Source organism: Podarcis raffonei, chromosome 1 (genome assembly GCF_027172205.1).
Source record: "Podarcis raffonei isolate rPodRaf1 chromosome 1, rPodRaf1.pri, whole genome shotgun sequence".
Lineage (NCBI taxonomy): Eukaryota > Metazoa > Chordata > Lepidosauria > Squamata > Lacertidae > Podarcis > Podarcis raffonei.
In genome coordinates, this window is record NC_070602.1 from 130,312,684 (window position 1) to 130,334,180 (window position 21,497).

Genomic DNA, 21,497 nt, shown 5'->3' on the forward strand with positions numbered 1-21,497 from the left:
CTTAACCACTAGGGAGGGGGCCAGGGCAAGTACGGCAGCTACATAATGTGCTTCGGTGATAAACAGCACAGAAAGGAAACATAGCCATGACCTGAGCTAATTGATGGGGTTAAACAGCCCAACTTTAGGATTCCCTCTGCACGTAAGACATCTCAGGAATTAACAACTACTGGATCATTGATTTTGCAAGGCTATTAGAAGAAGAGAAGAGTTTGGATTTGATATCCCGCCTTTCACTCCCTTTAAGGAGTCTCAAAGCGGCTAACATTCTCCTTTCCCTTCCTCCCCCACAACAAACTCTCTGTGAGGTGAGTGGGGCTGAGAGACTTCAAAGAAGTGTGACTAGCCCAAGGTCACCCAGCAGCTGCATGTGGAGGAGCGGAGACGCAAACCCGGTTCCCCAGATTACGAGACTACCGCTCTTAACTACTGCACCACACTGGCTCTCAGGCATTGAGCACGAAACTATATTGAATGTTGTTTACCGGGACTAGTATCACAACCCTATCCTGGTTTACTCAGAAGTAAGTCCCGCTGATTTCAAAAGCGCATAGTAAATATCTTGTTGGCAAGATGCAATTCCACACACAAAGGTATTGCATAGGCATAAAAGGTGGCGTTCTTCAATAATTTGCAAGCTAGGATCCAGCGTTTGGGAAACGTTCTCTCTCTCTCTCTCCTTCCCCTCTCCAGAGTGAATCCTCTCTTCCGTGTTTGTTAGCCATGCTTCAGAGTGCTAGACATGTACAGTGGTACCTCGGGTTACATACGCTTCAGGTTACATACGCTTCACGTTACAGACTCCACTAACCCAGAAATAGTACCTCGGGTTAAGAACTTTGCTTCAAGATGAGAACAGAAATCTTGCTCCGGCGGCGCGGCGGCAGCTGGAGGCCCCATTAGCTAAAGTGGTGCTTCAGGTTCAGAACAGTTTCAGGTTAAGAATGGACCTCTGGAACGAATTAAGTACTTAACCCGAGGTACCACTGTATCAGCACTAAAATGGTTAATGCCAACCAGGGTTCTCTTAACAAGGGTCTGCAAACCTTCTAACAGACCAGTCCTAGTTTGCAAGGGAACCACGGTTAACGTTAACCATCTTTTGTGAAAGTGGACATGCAGGAGCGATTCCATGCCTGTCTACTCAGAAGCAAGTCCCAGTGTGTTCCGTAGGATTTACTCCCAGGTGTATAGGACTGAAGCCCAAACCATATGGTAACAAGAGAGGAAGAGGAAAAGAAATCACTCTGGAGCAGGCGGGAAGGATAGAAAGCACTTAACCCCAGGGATGTCTCCCAGTTTACAAACTGTTTGCTAATTCTGCAGCATTGAAAGAAAGAGCACACCCAATATGACTAGGAGAAAGCACTTTTCTGAAGCATTCAGCTACTTCTGTACAAAAAGAGGCTTGCCACATGATTCACTGCTATCTAGATTAACAAAGAACTATAAGAAACTAAAAAGAAAACTTGTGGATTGTGTGCTTGGCGAGAGAAACGTAATATTAATTTACCGTATTTTTTGCTCTATAAGACTCACTTTTTCCCTCCTAAAAAGTAAGGGGAAATGTGTGTGCGTCTTATGGAGTGAATGCAGGCTGCACGGCTATCACAGAAGCCAGAACAGCAGGAGGGATCGCTGCTTTCACTGCGCAGCGATCCCTCTTGTTGTTCTGGCTTCTGAGATTCAGAATATTTTTTTTCTTGTTTTCCTCCTCCAAAAACTAGGTGCTTCTAGTGGTCTGGTGCGTCTTATAGAGCGAAAAATGCGGTACTTTTCATGGCCTGCCCCTGACACCAACATAACAATTTTAAGTGCATCTGGAGTAAAAGATGCACATCTGCAGAACAATCCAAAAACACACACACACACACCCCGCTGCCGCCTCAAAGGCTCTTGAAGCATTCAGAGTATTAAGGACATCGAGGAAGTACAAGTTGTTCCTTGGCAAGGTAAGATTGCTGCTCGCATTGAGTTATTTTGTACACAGTCATGGCGAAGATTTTATCTAACGTATGGACAAGGTATTAGGACCAACTGAGCTCTTAACAAAAGCTGGATACTATTTTTAAAAAATAAAGATTAGCTCTTATACAGCCTTCTGTTTACCTTGCAATTTTGCAGCAGGCGAATCAGATGTTCAAAGCAGTTGCTGTTAAGGAAAATGGCTTGCAGAACAGGCCTGTCTGTGCAGTCTAACATGGCGGTGATGGTATCTAAGGAAGTGAAAGTGAAAATCAAAGAGAAATACAGTATATAATTTGACATTTTGCTCTAGGGGGCTTAGTTTGGTCAGAATCAAGGACACACTTCCAGAATTAATGCTAAATACATGACTTCTGGTAAATAGGCCACTATAGCTGCCAGAGGGCTGTGAAGATTTGTGTTCCAGACTTTTTTGACTCATCTACCCATCTACTATCTGAAACCAAAGGGGCACATTTGTTGCAAGATGTGAAATTATTAGCTACTACTACCTAAGAAGGGGACGCGGGTGGCGCTGTGGGTTAAACCACAGATCCTAGGACTTGCTGATCAGAAGGTCGGCGGTTCGAATCCCCACAACGGGGTGAGCTCCCGTTGCTCGGTCCCTGCTCCTGCTAACCTAGCAGTTCGAAAGCACGTCAAAGTGCCAGTAGATAAATACCGTATTTTTTGCTCTATAAGACTCACTTTTTCCCTCCTACAAAGTAAGGGGAAATGTGTGTGCGTCTTATGGAGCGAATGCAGGCTGTGCAGCTATCCCAGAAGCCAGAACAGCAAGAGGGATTGCTGCTTTCACTGCGCAGCGATCCCTCTTGCTGTTCTGGCTTCTGAGATTCAGAATATTTTTTTTCTTGTTTTCCTCCTCCCAAAACTAGGTGTGTCTTGTGGTCTGGTGCGTCTTATAGAGCAAAAAATACGGTAGGTACCGTTCCGACGTGAAGGTACACGGCGTTTCCGTGCACTGCTCTGGTTCGCCAGAAGCGGCTTAGTCATGCTGGCCACAAGACCCGGAAGCTGTACGCCACCTCCCTCGGCCAATAAAGCGAGATGAGCGCCACAACCCCAGAGTCGGCCATTACTGGACCTAATGGTCAGGGGCCCCTTTACCCTTTACTACCTAAGAAATATAAGGTGGAATGCAACATTGTGCTAAGGAGATCGTCGCGTCAGTGCAAGTATTTCTGCTTGCCAGTCAGAACAATCTCCCCTCTTCCTCCTCCTCGTTGTTCTGGGGTTCTCCCAACCCTCCCAAATAGATTTAGGGAGGGCATGAGGGACAGGAGTGGCAGGGGGTGACAGTCTCATTGCTCTAGCGCAACTCATTGCATTGGCTTCCAAGAGTGCAAAAACTTAGCCCATTTACAGGTACACTTCAAAGTGTGGGAACAGCATGATTACGTTCTTGCAGGTGAGGGGCGGCAGAGAAGGACACAATCTTTTGTCCGCTTCTGGGAGAACTGAATAGACACATCCGAAATGGTTGTGTTTTTTTAGCTGACCGATTCTTTTTAATACTTGCAATTGGCTTAACGCGAGCTCCCTGGTATTACAAATATTGAAGAGCAGCACCGAAAATGCCTAAATAAATAAATACCACGCGTACACAAACACTGGCCAGGTGAAACTGAAGACTATGAAAGATGTGCTTGTTTTCCTTTACCAGGAAACGCGCAGAGGAAACACAGGTGATTTTATATATTCTCTCCCACCACTGTGAATCAGTGATAAAGTTATTATAATTTGAGAGAGTTATTTCAGATGCTGGATGCTGCCAGTAGTTTTCGTGTGTGTTTAGAATCTACAGCACTTAGGAGGCAACTAAGTATGTACCGTATTTTTCGCTCTATAGGACACACTTTTCCCCCTCCAAAAATTAAGGGGAAATGTGTGTGCGTCCTATGGAGTGAATGCAGGCTCCTTGGCTTCAGCGATAGCTACGCGAAGCCTCTGAAGCGCAGAGGGAGCACTCCCTCCGTGCTCCAGAGGCTTCGTGCTGCTTTCGCCGAAGCCTGGAGAGCGAGAGGGGTCGGTGTGCACTGACCTCTCTCGCTCTCCAGGCTTCAGGGATAGCCGCCTGAAGCCTTTGGAGCGCAGCGGGAACTCGCGCTGTGCTCTGAAGGCTTCAGGTTCCTTTTGCTGAAGCCGGGAGAGCAAGACTCTCCTGGCTTCAGCAGAGAGGGAGAGCTGCGCAGCCCCCCTTCAGCCAAGCGGGAGGAGAAATGGAAGGGGCTCCATTTCTCCTGCCGCTTCGCTGAAGGGGCGCTGAGCAGAGAGGGGGAGATTTTTTTTTCCCTGTTCTCCCCCTCCTATGGTCCGGTGCGTCCTATAGAGTGAAAAATACGGTATCTCGATTGTGTTAGCCTTCTGAAGCAGTTTCATTTGGAAGCCATCATTACACACCAGTCACAAAAAGTGACTCAACAGAAAGGGAACGAGGCAGCGCGGTCAGCACTCCCTAAAGCGAGGATGGGGAAATGTTGTTGAAACTCCCAACTCCCAACCAACTCAGATGGAATAGCCAATGGTCAAGGATGATGGGAGTCCAGCAACATCTGGAGGAGCACAGATGTTGCCACCCCCTTTTTTTAATTTAAATTTTAATATTTTTATTAAGTACAAATTAGAAAACATACATATACACACCAAAAAAAAAAATACAAAAGAAAAAGAAATCTGACCAAGGGAAAAAAAATAGAGAATATTTTGTCTCTTTACAGTTATTTATACCTCTATAAAATGCTATTCACAATAAAGCAGTGAAATGAAAAATAAGATATCAGAAAAAAGAACAAAGAAAGAATAAAGAATTAAAAGAAAAAGATCATAGGTGAAAATTTTTAAAAGTAGATAAGTACTCACAATACATAGCCGTTTCCTATCTATATTTATATTCAACTGTATAATTTCATCTTGTCTTTATCTACCTTAAATAAAGTGTTTTGTTTTTTTTAAAAAAAGACTTCCACCGTTTACCTCACGCGTTTTTAATAATCCGTTCGTCAGAACCTCTGTTCTTCATATTTCCCTTTGGATTTCCTTAATGTCTCACTTTGTATTTTTTTTATTACGCACAAGATTATTCTATGTTGCCACCCCTAAAAGCAAATGGTTACAGGGAGAAACCTCAACCCTGCCCCCCCCTTTTTCCAACTCCCAGAAGGGGCGTCACACTCACTCAGCATTTGAATCTGTAGCGCTATGAACCGGCTCTCCCACTGCCGGGACCTCCGCGAGTTTGGCAAAGCCGTGTGGTCCGAGTTGAGCAGCTTGAAGTAGTTCTCCAATATGGTGCTGGTCTCCACTTGCCGCTGGTCCGAGCTGCTGGTCAAAAGGATGTGAACCACTTCCGTCAGGCACTTCAGGGTCAGCTCGGCCTTCCTGCTCACTTCGTCGGGGTCTCGGCTGTCCCAGGCGTCGCAGTCTGCCAGTACGCGCATCAAGACTTCCATGGTGGCAGGAGATATGGCTTGGAGAGCGTTTCTCTATAGTCAACAATAGAATTCTCTCAATACAAGGACATTCTATCAGCAAAGCTTGAAACAAACAAACAGCAAAAACCAGCAACACCCAGTTTGGTACAGTGGTACCTTGGTTCTCAAATGCCTAATAATAATAATAATAATAATAATAATAATAATAATAATTTATTTATACCCCGCCTATCAGGCTAGGCTTCCCCAGCCACTCTGGGAGGCTTCCAAAAAAAAATATTAAAATACTGTAATACATAAAACATTAAAAGCTTCCCTAAACAGGGCTGCCTTCAGATGTCTTCTAAAAGTCTGGTAGTTGTTGTTCTCTTTGACATCTGGTGGGAGGGCGTTCCACAGGGCGGGTGCCACTACTGAGAAGGCCCTCTGCCTGGTTCCCTGTAACTTGGCTTCTCGCAGCGAGGTGGAGACGCTCCTTCAGATATACTGGACTGAGGCCGTTTAGGGTTCAGCACCAACACTTTGAATTGTCCTCAGAAACGTACTGGGAGCCAATGTAGGTCTTTCAAGACCAGTGTTATATGGTCTCAGCGGCCGCTCCCAGTCACCAGTCTAGCTGCCACATTCTGGATTAGTTGTAGTTTCCGGGTCACCTTCAAAGGTAGCCCCATGTAGAGCACATTGCAGTAGTCCAAGCGGGAGATAACCAGAGCATGCACCACTCTGGCAAGACAGTCCGCAGGCAGATAGGGTCTCAGCCTACGTACCAGATGGAGCTGGTAAACAGCTGCCCTGGACACAGATTTGACCTGTGCCTCCATGGACAGCTGTGAGTCCAAAATGACTCCCAGGCTGCGCACCTGGTCCTTCAGGGGCACAGTTACCCCATTCAGGGCCAAAAAGCCGAAAGTAAGTGTTCCGGTTTTTGAGTGTTTTTCGGAAGCCGAACGTCCGATGCGGCTGTTGTTTCCGGGGCACCTGCACCTATCAGAAGCTGCACCTTGGTTTTCGAACATTTCAGAAGTCAAACGGACTTCCGGAACGGATTACGTTTGGCGCTTTTTTTTTTACTATTTATTTTGCGTTTTTGTTTTTGAGGTTTTTTCGGTTAATTTGTTTTTGTGGCTGTGTGAGACCCAGTTCAGCTACTGATTGATTGATTGATTGATTGTGTGACTGTGGAAATGGATAAAAGCCCCCCATCCAAGCAATGACTATCATCAGGGCAGGTAAGGAAAAAAATGTAATTTTAATTTTTAACATCTATAATACTGTCTTAAAGGTAAAGGTACCCCTGACCGATAGGTCCAGTTGTGAACGACGCTGGGGTTGCGGCACTCATCTCACTCTAAAGGCCAAGGGAGCTGGCGTTTGTCCGCAGACAGCTTCCGGGTCATGTGGCCAGCATGACTAAGCCACTTCTGGCGAAACAGAGCAGCACATGGAAACACCGTTTACCTTCCTGCCGGAGTGGTACCTATTTATCTACTTTGACGTGCTTTCGAACTTCTGGGTGGGGAGGAGCTGGGACCAAACAACAGAAGCTTACCCCGTCATGGGGATTCGAACTGCTGACCTTCCGATTGGCAAGCCTTAGGCTCTGTGGTTTAGACCACAGCGCCAAATAAGACAATACTGTCTTATTTATTTTATAATACAGTGCATTGATTATTGCTTTCATTTTATGGATCAATGGTCTCATTAGATAGTAAAATTCATGTTAAATTGCTGTTTTAGGGGTGGTTTTTAAAAGTCTGGAATGGATTAATCTGTTTTGCACTACTTTGTACGGGAAAGCGCGCCTTGGTTTTGGAACACTTTGGTTTTGGAACTGACTTCTGGAATTGATTAAGTTTGAGAACCAAGGTACCACTGTGTATAGAATTATTTTTAAAACCTTATCATTTTATCTCGACAAAGTTGATGAGTGATTTCTATGTGCAGAATCCGAATATCTTCTTTCCGCTTACAGAAAGTGTCATGGCAGGCAGATACTTCACTATCATAGTACCATGCAAACTCTTAATCATGTACAAAATAGTGACAATGAGCATTTTCCTTCCACTCCTGCCTATCTGGTCTCCACATATAATAATAATAAAATTTATTTATATCCCGCCCTCCCCAGCTGAAGCCAGGCTCAGGGCGGCTAACAACAATAAAATAGTACAACATACCAAAATCATTCATTGTAAAATGAATTGTAAAATGATTGTAAAATCAAACTGATGGCAACCACTGGGCCAGTGTGTCAACATGAATAGAAGTTATTAATATTGCAGTTGTTGTAAGAGGAATAATTATTATGACCGGAATGTAATTGAAATTAATAAGATTTTGGAATGCAGAAATAAAGAAAACCATCAAATCATCAAATCTAGCACATGGGGGCCCACTTTATCTAAATTATATAATTATATATTTCGGTATTTGAATGATTGGCATTAATAAATGTATTATAAATTGGTATTATTATAATGAGACTGTTACTGGACTGTAATTGAAAACTAATAAATAATAAATAATAATAATAATAATATCTGTTTCTTGCTAAGATTTGAGGAGACAGGAGGGGCTGCAACAATCATGCTGAAGTTCAAGGTCTTTCTGGCATCACGGCTGCGTCCTTCAGTCAATAAGATGACGACAATATTTGTTGGGATTCTCACCTGCCCACCAGCCACAATCGCTCCAAAGAGGTGTAGCAAACAACACTTCAGGCTCTCTTTGAGATGCTCACTTTCTTGAAAACACTCTGAAAGAAGAGAACAAGTTGCAGGCACGTTAACTTCGAGCCAAAAGATTTGTAGGCATGTGTTCAAATAATATATCTCAAAAACAATTACTGTACAAATACGTAGATCCTATTTTTCTTTTCATAATGAAGTCAACCCTCAAATCTATAATCAAATCTGCCTTTTTTTAAGACATAAAAACAGTTGATTTAAAACAAGCCCAATTAAAACTAAATTAAAACTGCGTTATCTGGGAGCTCCGGGACCAGCTGCCTAGCTCAACACCATCTTGACCAGAAGGCCTATTATCAATCTTTAGTTATACGGTGGTATCTCGGGTTAAGTACTTAATTCATTCCAGAGGACCATTCTTAACCTGAAACTGTTCTTAACCTGAAGCACCACTTTAGCTAATGGGGCCTCCTGCTGTTGCCGCACCACCGGAGCCCGATTTCTGTTCTTATCCTGAAGCAAAGTTCTTAACCTGAAGCACTATTTCTGGGTTAGCGGAGTGTGTAACCTGAAGCGTATATAACCCAAGGTACCACTGTAGTGGTAAAATTAAGCCACCATTTCAGTTAAATCCACCTTTCCAATGTTCTCCTAGCATACAAACTGTGGATCATTTTAACTACAGTTGGTTCCAAACCATGGTTTCAGAAGCTCACTTGTTTAAACTAACCCCAGTTAAGATTAGGTAAAGAGACCCCTGACCGTTAGGTCCAGTCGTGGCCGACTCTGGGGTTACAGCGCTCATCTCGCTTTATTGGCCGAGGGAGCCGGTGAACAGCTTCTGGGTCATGTGGCCAGCATGACTATGCCGCTTCCGGCGAACCAGAGCAGCGCATGGAAACGCCGTTTACCTTCCCGCCGGAGTGGTACCTATTTATCTACTTGCACTTTGACGTGCTTTCGAACTGCCAGGTTGGCAGGAGCAGGGACCAAGCAACGGGAGCTCACCCCGTCACAGGGATTCAAACCGCCAACCTTCTGATCAGCAAGTCCTAGGCTCTGTGGTTTAACCCACAGTGCCACCCGCGTCCCCAGTTAAGATTAAGCACAGGTTAAAAGGTACAAAGAACACCGCAAAGTACGATTAATCAAATGCAGAAGCAAAAATTCCAAACGCCTCCTCCCAGATATGTTGGCGAAGGAAAGGAGAGAGACAACAGATGAACTGAGGAGGAGGTTAGGTGTGTTCACATCTCACTAAACCAACCTTCCTCAACTTTGGGTCTTCAGATGCTAGATTAGCTAATGTTATAGGATGACGCTGAGTTTAAGTCCAACAACATCTAGGGACCCCAAGTTGCAAAAGGATGCACTAAAACACATCAAAGCATAGTCATTTTCTCTTCTCTATTTTGTCAATATACGAGCGGTAAGGATACACACCAAGATTCCCTGAACACAGCCTCGAGAAGATTAGAAACTTCTGCTTTCATCTCAGATTAACCACAGTTTAGTGTCACATTTAAACCTTGACCGTGGTTAGCGAAAACAAGGCAGCTTCATAAACTATGGATTCAAGTTGCTTGTTTCCACAAACTACTGTCAAAACTAACCAACATTTGTCCCAGTTCAGACTTTGTGACAAGCTGTAGTTAGCCTAAAAGAGAAATGGCCATTTCTGGACATCTCTTCTAGGCTGTGCCAGAGGACAAAAGTGGAGATGAGGCAGGGAGCATGAAAGTCTGACGCTCACCGCATTTTTTTCACATAATGCTAAATCGTAGTTTAGTATTATGTGAAAATGCAGCCATTTAAAAGGTGCTATTAGGTGCACAGAGATTTTATATACTGACATAAGATCCAATAAAATTTTATGCAGCAAAAAACTCTTAAACATTCACAGTGCCCAAAACGCACAAAAAAACCTCCTATTGGCAAAAAGTAGAACGAGCCCAAAATCTTCCCCTTCCATTGAAAAATCATTACACTGTATTCTTTGCTCAAAGCATACCTGGCAGAAGGGAATTACAAGTAGCCTAAGGAATTTTTCTCAGCAATAAACATTAACCTGGAAGCTGTTACCATAGCAATAACTTTACGCAGTTGAACTGCTGCTGCCAAAGCCACAAGATTATTTTGTTTGAAATTAGCACCATAAAAATCTCTGAGTAATGTCACCAACCAGCACTGTTAAAATGTCACCATTTTTAAATGAAGCTGGCGGTGGAGACGCCCAAGTCTTAAAACAAGCTGGCTATTGAGACAAAAACTACATTTTGGAACTTTTTTAAAAAAGCTTTACGTAAGGGTAAATAGCTTAGGGGGAAGCCACGTTAGCTGTAATTTCCAGAGTTGTTTTTACAGTCAACCCCTGTCCCTAAGCTGGACCATAAGGAAGGCTGATCACCGAAGAATTGATGCTTTTGAATTGTGGTGCTGGAGGAGACTCTTGAGAGTCCCATGGACTGCAAGAAGATCAAACCTATCCATTCTGAAGGAAATCAGCCCTGAGTGCTCACTGGAAGGACAGATCCTGAAACTGAGGCTCCAAGACTTTGGCCACCTCATGAGAAGAGAAGACTCCCTGGAAAAGACACTGATGTTGGGAAAGATGGAGGACACAAGGAGAAGGGGCCGGCAGAGGACGAGATGGTTGGACAGTGTTCTCGAAGCTACTAAAGTGAGTTTGACCAAACTGCGGGAGGCAGTGGAAGACAGGAGTGCCTGGCGTGCTTTGGTCCATGGGGTCACGAAGAGTCGGACACGACTAAACGACTAAACAACAACAACCTGTCGCTAGGGAACTCTGAGAACGCTAGATCTAGGATCAGGGGTCACTTATCAACCATTCTTAACAAACTAGTTTGCAGGATTCTTTGGGGGAAAGTGGTCTGAAACTGCCTGAATTGTGTAGTTGCAGGTTTTTTTAAAAATTTAAATCAGGTTTTTTTAATCAGATTTTAAAAATAAAATGCTTTCGGAGGAAAAATCTTTCTCAAGATAGCTTTCTATCTATCCAAAGGCTATTCATCAGGAAATAAGGATTTGTTTTAAGTTTTTCATGTGTGCTAAAACTCAGTCTAAGTTGTTGGTTTTTTTAAAAAAAATTGTTTAACCACATCAGTTAACAAACATGGATACATATGCTATAATGTTTATAATGTTTTAGTTAAATAAATTGTTTTTAAGGAAATGATTATTTTTCTCCTTCCCATAAAGCACAGCAGAAAAGTCGTCCAAATATAAACAGTTAACTTATTAAACCTCACAATAATTTCATAAATATTGGGCTATTTTTTCTAATAGTATAACCAAATCAGTAATTTTCGATATAGCTGTAAAAACAACTCAGAAAATTTATTATTCCAAAAATGTAACCTTCTTCTGGTTGTGAATATTAAGATGATACCAGCAAGAATGAGTCTTTCTGTAAAAAAATGATTTAAATCAAGTCTTACTGACTAGTGATTTAAATCGTGATTTAAATCTATTTGATTTAAATCAAATCTACCCTGATTCAAACAAGTATTATTACCTGCTGTAAGCTTCCTAAGATGAAATCCCATATGGGGTGGGTTTGGGGAAGGGCAGTTAATGGGTTGGGCTCAGCTTATTTAATCACAGTTATCTTTTTGAGGTCCTGGCAATTAACCTTTAATTTGTATTCACAGCAGCAACCTTTGACTTGTGTTAGGGTATAAGGGAAAACCGCAGAAATTAATTTTTAGTTATGTCTGACCAAGGACTCATGGTTTGTCCTGCCCCAGACAAACCAAGGTTTGTTCAAACCAAGGTTTACTGCTTGTAGTTGGTCAGGGTTGGGGGGAGACAAAACATGAGCCTGGGTTCAGATACAACACTAAGCCAAACCATGGCTTAGCCCTAGATAGCATGGCAACAGCAGGAATGGGGGAATTTGCACTAAGGCATGGTTTGGCATCCAAAAACATCAAAAAAATGAAGATCATGGCCACTGGGCCCATCACCTCCTGGCAAATAGAAGGGGAAGAAATGGAGGCAGTGAGAGATTTTACTTTCTTGGGCTCCATGATCACTGTAGATGGTGACAGCAGCCACGAAATTAAGACGCCTGCTTCTTGGGAGAAAAGCAATGACAAACCTAGACAGTACCTTAAAAAGTAGAGACATCACCTTGCCAACAAAGGTCTGTATAGTAAAAGCTATGGTTTTCCCAGTAGTGATGTATGGAAATGCGAGCTGAACCATAAAGAAGGCTGATCGTCAAAGAATTGATGCTTTTGAATTCTGGTGCTGGAAAAGACTCTTGAGAGTCCCATGGACTGCAAGAAGATCTATTCTGAAGGAAATCAGCCCTGAGTGCTCACTGGAAGGACAGATCCTGAAGCTGAGGCTCCAATACCTCATGAGAAGAGAAGACTCCCTGGAAAAGACCCTGATGTTGGGAAAGATTAAGGGCACAAGGAGAAGGGGACGACAGAGGACGAGATGGTTGGACAGTGTTCTCGAAGCTACCAGCATGAGTTTGACCAAACTGCGGGAGGCAGTGGAAGACAGGAGTGCCTGGCGTGCTCTGGTCCATGGGGTCACGAAGAGTCGGACACGACTAAACGACTAAACAACAACAATGTCCTGAAGCAGTTCTGAGCAATTATTTTGTATTCGTCACCTTGAGATTGGAAGTTTGCGGCAATAAATTTTATCCCTTAAAAAATTCCGAAGTAAGCACTAGAAACATTAAGACACCAAGGCAATGATACTCACGGTAAAAGAAAGGGACAAACTCCACTGTAAGGGAAGCTGGTTTGTACTTCTGCCTGCTTTTTTCAACACTGCTCAGAATTCGTCTATATATTTTTTTTTAAAAAAAGGAGAAACCAAGAGGTAAGATTTATTTGTAGGCGGACACTGCAGAACACATTTTTTATTTATTCTAAAGCATGCGTTTCTTCAAATGCAATAAAATACCTATTCCATATTACATTTGCAGCACTTTTAAAATTACCAAGGTGCTATTTTGGACTACTTTATTTCTAAGCAGGCACTTTTAAATAAAACCAAAACCAAAACCCAGCCCACAATTGACTTTAAGGACATGCCGTTTTAACACTACAAATTTGGTAAATTAAAACAATAGGATTTATTGATAGTTCAGCTACTCAAAGTGACCCATTTTGCCATACATTTAGAAGGCTACGTCTCACATAAGCAAGTTGGTAGGTACCTACATATACTTGTGGCCATGTTTAAGTGATCGTATCTCAGCTTAATACGCCACAGAATGAATGAGTCATTAGCCACAGTCCTTTTGTGGTGCAAACAATCAAATCGGGAAGTCTCAAGGAAACCACGGTTTCCTGTTTTGCCCAAACTGGGAAACAATGGCTACTGCCAGCTTCCGAACCCGCCAATATTTTGACCCACCGTCAAACTGTGGTTAAGTATCCTGGTCTTGTTCCAAATCTGGTAGACATGGTTTCCTGATTTAGAATACGTTCTGGCATCATCAAGTCTCATGCAACGGGAGGCGTGAAGCAGCTGCTCCCGAAAGCATATGGCTTAATAAGCCAAGATCTGAATGTTACAACTTATATTGGTCCAAGCTAGGCCAGTATGCTCCTTTGTTGTGCCACACAACCACATGTTGTGCGGACGCCTGATTATCGTCTTCCAAAGCAACTACTCTATTCCAAACTTAAAAATGGAAAGCATAATGCTGGTGGTCAACAAAAGAGGTTTAAAGGCTCTCTCAAGGCAAATTTTTAAAAATGCAGTATAAACAGTGACAATTGGGAAACACTGGCCTGTGAGTGCTCCAATTGCAGAAGAGCCTTTACCAAAGGCGTCATGGGCTTTGAAGACACTCGAACCCAGGACGCAAGGGAGAAACGTGCTAAGAGGAAGGCAGGCTTGGCAAATCCACACAATGATCAACTCCCACCCGGAAACCAATGTCCCCACTGTGGAAGGATGTGTGGATCCAGAATTGGCCTCAACCGTCACTTACGGACTCATTGTTAAAACCGTGTTTATGGAAGACAATCTGACTAGGCCAAAGATAAGGGTCAACCACGTCTTTATTTGACTGCATGTATTGACTGCAGTTTCAGATTCCCATGGAATGCACACAATAAGAGTCACATTTGTCTCCCATAGCCACTGGCCCACTAATTTCTTCAACAGAATGCAAAGATGCACATCTATTGCCTGTCCGCTGAGCTTGCAAGTCGGCACATTCCACTGACATTTGTCCTGCAAAGAGATTCGGCGCAGCAATAAAACACCGCCCACTCGATTGCCACTTACCCAGCGATTCTTTGCCTCCAGTTGCGATAGGGGTCGTACAGGCTTTCGCAAAAAGCCAGCGCGTGTCTTACAAACTCTTCTATGGGCGTCTGGTCGGCGACTTCTTTCTCCTTCGTTTTGCTCTTTAGCTGAAGAGACAGCAAAAAACACGACGGTCACCAAAACACTTTCAGCACTTGCAGTTTTGCACGCATCGCACCACAGCCTGAAATGCTGGAGAGCTGTTGCCAGTTGAGAGGAATCAACAGCCTGACTCTGTGGAAAGCAGCTAGCTACCCGTGGTTCCCAGGAAACGAAATGAAATGTACCGTATTTTTCGCTCTATAAGATGCACCAGACCACAAGACGCACCTAGTTTTTGGAGGAGGAAAACAAGAAAAAAAATATTCTGAATCTCAGAAGCCAGAACAGCAAGAGGGATCGCTGCACAGTGAAAGCAGCAATCCCTCCTGCTGTTCTGGCTTCTGGGATAGCTGTGCAGCCTGCATTTGCTCCATAAGATGCAAACACATTTCCCCTTACTTTTTAGGAGGGAAAAAGTGAGTCATAGAGCAAAAAATACGGTAGGGTTTTCAAAGAGAGCTGCGTAGAAGTGAAATACCACGTTCGTCAGGCTCAGATGCACAAGGAAGACGGGGGTTTCGGGATCGGGGACAAAATCATGCATGCCCTCCTACCAGGTCTTTTTTCCCCTCCTATCTTTTCCATAGAGATGTGAGACCATTGCCAAATGTACCGACTTTTCTGTTGTTGTTCTGTTTAACTGGAAAGGTTTTTGATTCTACAGTGAAATCTAACCCCCTTCCCTTCCCAGTCCCTACGTAATTATCAGCACCGATTGGAGCAGTTAAACCGAAGCACATGCAAAAATGGAAACAAATGCTGCAATATTGCTTTCGTCTCGATTAAGGGATATTGAGGTTTTACCTCCCCTGTCTTCGCCTTTGCCTATAGGCCTCCTTATTGGCCAGTCCCAAGATGATGATGATATAATAATAATAACTATTTTTATTATTTGTGGCCAACCCATCTGACAGGGTTGCCAGGCGGCCATAATCAGAAGAGGCCCAAAAGGCAAATTTGAAATACAATGTGAGAGCTCCCGTAATTCTTTTATTTTTAAGTTGTGTAAACCACTCACATTATAAAATATCAGAGGGGTGTGCAGAAAACCAAAAATAAGTACAAAGCACATGCTAAAAATTATACAGCTAAAATAGCAGGAGGAGAAAATTGCCTTGGAGGCACACACGCAGTATAATTTTCTCTGTTTATTTCCCCCCACAGTTCTTACACCAAACTGCTTGTTAAATTTGGGAGTGACCAGAGGGAGGTTTTAAAAAAAAAAAGTTAGTGAATTCCGCGAATCCCCTTCTGCACAGGAAACCTGCAAAATGGACTAGAGGCCAGCTGATGGAAGTCAATTATTATAAGTTATTGCTGCATTTAAAAAAGAATATTTGACTGTCAGCAAGCTGTGATGAGTTTTTTTGGGGGGGAATCCTACCATATTTAATATTTAAAATTAATGGGGGGAGGGGATTAAAGATAAAATTGACCACTATTTATTTGGCAAGTACAGTGGTACCCCGGGTTAAGTACTTAATTCGTTCCGGAGGTCTGTACTTAACCTGAAACTGTTCTTAACCTGAAGCACCACTTTAGCTAATGGGGCCTCCTGCTGCTGCCACGCCGCTGGAGCACGATTTCTGTTCTCATCCTGAAGCAAAGTTCTTAACCTGAAGCACTATTTCTGGGTTAGCGGAGTCTGTAACCTGAAGCGTATGTAACCTGAAGCGTATGTAACCCGAGGTACCACTGTAGTATACCATCTATGAGAACAAGTTGTTACTCAAGAAGTCTCCGGCCATGAACTCGCCTTAGGAAAGCAACTCTCTCTTGGTCTCAGCCCCCATTGTCAATATGGGAATAATAGCACTGACCTGCAGCTTTATTTATGAGGATTGAGATAGTTTGCTTAAAATATTCTGAACAAAAAAAAAACACCACTTCTAAAATATCTAAAATTACCGAAGGGAAGGTAACTTTCTCTTCCTGCCTGGCTGGGGGGGAGGTTAAAAGTTGCTGGTGGGCAGAACCAGAATTCAGACCACTCTGCTTCCGTTTTCACCATGGCTACCCCAAATTCCCAATTGCACACAGCCCTACTGAGTTCGATGGATATACTCTTTTAACAAAAGGGTATGGAGGATTTTTTAATTTTAAGTACAAAATACCGATACAATGGTACGTCGAGTTAAGAACTTAATTCATTCCGGAGGTCCATTCTTAACCTGAAACTGTTCTTTTTTTTTTAAAGATATTTATTAAAATTTCTAATTTTTATACAAACAAAAAGCAAAAAAGTTTAAAAACACATATAGTTCACAATACTTAGTTTTCAATGACATATTTCCCTGACCTCCTCATACCTCCCCTTCTTGTATTCCAATTCAAATTATTTATTCAGCAAACCCTTATCTCAAAGCATTACAGCTAAAAACCCCTTAATTTCTATCCGACATCATTCAACATTCATTAATTTTACAATATTTCTGTAAATAGTCCTTGAATTTCTTCCAATCTTCTTCCGCCGACTCTTCTCCCTGGTCACGGATTCTGCCAGTCATTTCTGCCAATCCCATGCAGTCAATCATCTTCATCTGCCATTCTTCCAGAGTGGGTAAATCTTGCAACTTCCAGTACTTTGCAATAAGTATTCTTGCTGCTGTTGTAGCATACATAAAGAAAGTTCTATCCTTTTTTGACACCAACTGGCCGACCATACCCAAGAGAAAGGCCTCTGGTTTCTTCAAGAAGGTATATTTAAATACCTTTTTCAATTCGTTATAGATCATTTCCCAGAAAGCCTTAATTTTAGGGCACGTCCACCAAAGGTGAAAAAATGTACCTTCATTTTCTTTACATTTCCAACATTTATTATCGGGCAAATGGTAAATTTTTGCAAGCTTGACTGGGGTCATGTACCACCTGTATATCATTTTCATAATATTTTCTCTTAAGGCATTACATGCCGTAAATTTCATCCCAGTGGTCCACAACTGTTCCCAGTCAGCAAACATAATGTTATGTCCAACATCTTGTGCCCATTTAATCATAGCTGATTTGACAGTCTCATCCTGAGTGTTCCATTTCAGCAGCAAGTTATACATTTTTGACAAAATCTTAGTTTTGGGTTCTAACAGTTCTGTTTCCAATTTAGATTTTTCCACCTGGAAGCCAACTTTCTTATCCAAATTGTAAGCCTCCATTATCTGATAATAATGAAGCCAGTCTTGCACTTTGTTTTTTAGTTTCTCAAAACTCTGCAGTTTCAGTCTATCTCCTTCTTGTTCCAAAATTTCCCAATACTTCGGCCATCTGGCCTCCATATTGAGCTTTTTCTGAGCTTTCGCTTCCATTGGTGAAAACCACCTTGGGGTTTTATTTTCCAATAAATCTTTATATCTAATCCAAACATTAAACAATGCTTTCCTAACAATATGGTTTTTAAATGCTTTATGTGCTTCCACCTTGTCATACCACAAATATGCATGCCACCCAAAAACATTGTTGAAACCTTCTAGATCCAAAATGTCTGTGTTCTCAAGAAGCAGCCAGTCTTTCAACCAGCAGAACGCTGCTGATTCATAGTAAAGTTTAAAGTCTGGCAGGGCAAATCCACCCCTTTCCTTTGCATCAGTTAATATCTTAAATTTTATTCTGGGCTTCTTGCCCTGCCAGACAAATTTAGAAATATCTTTCTGCCACTTCTTGAAACAGTCCATCTTGTCCACAATTTGCAATGTTTGAAACAAAAACAACATTCTAGGCAATACATTCATCTTTATAGCTGCAATTCGACCCAACAAGGAAACTGTTCTTAACCTGAAGCACCACTTTAGCTAATGGGGCCTCCCGCTGCTGCTGCGCCGCCGGAGCACGATTTCTGTTCTCATCCTGAAGCAAAGTTCTTGACCCGAGGTACTATTTCTGGGTTAGCGGAGTCTGTAACCTGAAGCGTATGTAACCTGAAGAGTATGTAACCCGAGGTACCCCTGTATAACTACGCTTGTAGAAACCAAGTGAAAATAATTCCTTTCTGATTTTAGTGTCGCACACTCGTGATCAGGAGAAGGAAGGAACAAACAAGAAGGAAGAAACTCTAATGAGACAGAAAACGGGGGCATTCAGCAAGTATTGTAGGTTTTATAAAATGAGGTGGGGGGGGCACATGCAGTCCCCACACACTTTAGGCAAGTTGGTAGGGCAGAGCTTTCCAAACTGTGTGTCGCGGCACATTAGTGTGTTGGCTGCAATGTGTAGGTGCATCGCACAAACGCTTCTCCCGGGGCTGGAATGGGGTTTGTTTAACATCTGGTTTGCTAGTAAAACTAAATTACTGTGTCACGACATGATGCAAAACTGAATTGCCATGTCACAAAATGATGTCTAAAAAGTGTGTCGCCCACACAAAACGTTTGGAAAGCTCTGGAGTAGAGTCTCCATGTAATGTTGAGATAGCAAACCTTTTGCCACCTTATAAATTACCCCCTAAATTAATTTTCAGGCATTCCTTTGCCATTACAGTACAGCTACAAAAATAAAAAGCAATCAAGAATTCTCACAAAACTTATTGTAAAACTCATTTCTACCTCACTACCATCAGTCAACTAAATCTGAACTCCAGTGGTGGAATTAATTTTGTCGCTCCAAATGGAACTTGGAAATAAAGAGATGAATTGTGTTGCAGGTGACAGGACACACAGCCAAGTCAAGTGTTGGTGAGTTTATTCTCAGTGCAGCACCAGTTTCTGACTAGAAAGCAATTTAAGGAAATTACAGCTTCACCTACCTGCTGAATATACAGTGTAGTCATCGTAATAACATGGTTAATATAGGAACAGGTGCCAATCTCCTCCACATTAGCCAAATTTCTGAAAGGGAAATAATAAGGCATGAGTGGCAAGACATGGTAAAACTGTCTAATATGATTTAACGCTCAGAAAAAGAATGGTATATCACGATTTCCCAAAACAATCTGCACCGTGTTATAAAAATACAGAATAATCTCACATTAAGAGGTTGTATTTAAATATGGAAATTATAGCCAATCAAAGCCGCTTGATGGCAAACCGTATCATTAATGGAATTGAAATCCCTCTTTCCATCACCAAATAGCATCAAAATGGTTCACAGCAACACTGCATGTAGATGTTGACATGGACCATCAACCATTTTGTGTGTGTGTTTTACAACTTTTTGTATGTTTTAGAACGTTTGTGAGGGTCACCCGAGTTACAGAAGAAAGCCAACTGAGGTATTTGGAACCAAATTGGATGAGGCTAGAATCAGAAGAAGGGAAGAATCACAGCGCTGGCTGGAACCCAAAGAGTTCATCTAGTTCAAACCCCCTGCAATGAAGGAATCAAAACTAAAGCATCCATGACAGATGGCCATCCAACCTCTGCTTAAAAACCTTTGAGGAAGGAGAGTCCACAACCTCACGAGGGAGACCATTCCGATGCCAAACAACTCTTTTTGCCGGAAAGTTCTTCCCAATGTTTAGTCACAATCTCCTTTCTCAAAACTTGAATCCATTGCTTTGGGTTCTATCCCCCAGAGCAGGAGAAAACAAGCTTGCTCCATCTCCCATGTGGCAGCCCTCGAGATATTTGAAGGTGGCTATCATATCCATATCATATCCAATACTTTGGCCACCTCATGAGAAGAGAAGACTCCCTGGAAAAGACCCTGATGTTGGGAAAGATGGAGGGCACAAGGAGAAGGGGGCGACAGAGGACGAGATGGTTGGATAGTGTCTTCGAAGCTACAAACATGAGTCTGAACAAACTGCGGGAGGCAGACGAAGACAGGAGTGCTTGGCGTGCTCTGGTCCATGGGGTCACGAAGAGTCGGACACGACTAAACGACTAAACAACAACAACAAATCATATCTCAGCCTGCTCTTTAGCAGGGTAAATCTTGTTTCACATCAGATGTCCTGCCCATATGTCACTGATGGACACAGCCACCTCTAATTCTGTAGAACGGACCCTGCTCCATGTCAGAGCTGGGGGAGCTTTTTCCAAGACTGAGGGCCACATTTCCTTCTAGACAAACTTCTGGGGGGCCACAGGACAGTGCTGGGTGGGGGCCAGAGGCAAATTTGACACCCTTGTCCTGCAAGGCAGTTTCTACAAATGCTCACACAGCCCTCCCAGGGAAGCAAAAGGCATTGTCAGAGCCGAAGGACACATTCCAGCTGGGTAAAAATGCCATAGGAGGGTAGGGGCCGGTGAGGGGCATGGCTAAGGAGGGGGCGTGGCTAAGGAGGGGCGTGGCCTGGGGAGAAACCTTAGGTTTGGAGGTCCTGGGGTTCCTCGCCCCAGCTTCATGATTCTGAGGATGAAGGAGCTGTTGACAATGGAGCATGGGGTGAGGGCAGTGAATCGAGAAGGTTAGAAAGTGAAGGTATGGGACAGGGGGCTTAAACGAGACAGTTGTGTCAGGGAACTGCCATCAGCTCAGAGGTGAGAGGTGGAAGGACAGTTGGGTTATAGGGAGCCTCCGAAGATCGTGAGAAGCAGCTCTTCCTCCGGGGAAGGGATGCAGGGATCGGAAGATGCTAGAGAGAGCCTCAACACGAAGTCTGAGCAAAGCGGAGGGGCGGCAGGTCCCCCTTTGCCAACGCCCTCCCTGCACAGTCGGTTTATGCGCAGAGAGGGGAGGAGAAGGATGGGGGTCAAAAGACTGTTATGCTGGGGAAAGTTTAAGGACCGCCCACTCCCAGATTCTGCTAGCAACTGAGCAGACATGGACTAATAATAATAATAATAATAATTTTTATTTATACCCGGCCCTCCCCAGCCAAGGCCGGGCTCAGGGCGGCTAATAAGCAATAATAAAAACAAGTTGAATGAATACAACTTAAAAACAACATTAAAATATTGAAACATTAAAATATTACAATGCATCATCACAGGAGGAGAAAGGAAAATGAAAAAAGAAAGAGGGGGAGGGAATCAAATTGGCTCCAAGCCAAAGGCCAGGCGGAACAACTCTGTCTTACAGGTCCTGCGGAAAGAAATCAGGTCCTGCAGGGCCC

At 43.1% G+C, this 21,497-nt stretch overlaps 1 protein-coding gene across 4 annotated transcripts in view; it reads right to left on the reverse strand.

Moving 5' to 3' along the window:
* NBEAL1 (neurobeachin like 1) overlaps window positions 1-21,497 on the reverse strand; it is a 145,235-nt gene that overhangs the window by 88,760 nt on the left and 34,978 nt on the right. For all 4 annotated transcript variants that reach the window (XR_008327608.1, XM_053365990.1, XM_053365969.1 and 1 more), the window contains exons 5-10: window positions 19,245-19,326; window positions 14,390-14,517; window positions 12,848-12,930; window positions 8,087-8,172; window positions 5,162-5,468; window positions 2,110-2,216 (exon numbers count right to left, since the gene is read on the reverse strand). Coding sequence is in view for 3 of the 4 variants with exons in the window: in XM_053365990.1 (XP_053221965.1) it covers window positions 2,110-2,216; window positions 5,162-5,468; window positions 8,087-8,172; window positions 12,848-12,930; window positions 14,390-14,517; window positions 19,245-19,326 (793 nt within the window). In the remaining variant the exon portion in view is untranslated. The remainder of the gene's footprint in view (window positions 1-2,109; window positions 2,217-5,161; window positions 5,469-8,086; window positions 8,173-12,847; window positions 12,931-14,389; window positions 14,518-19,244; window positions 19,327-21,497) is intronic.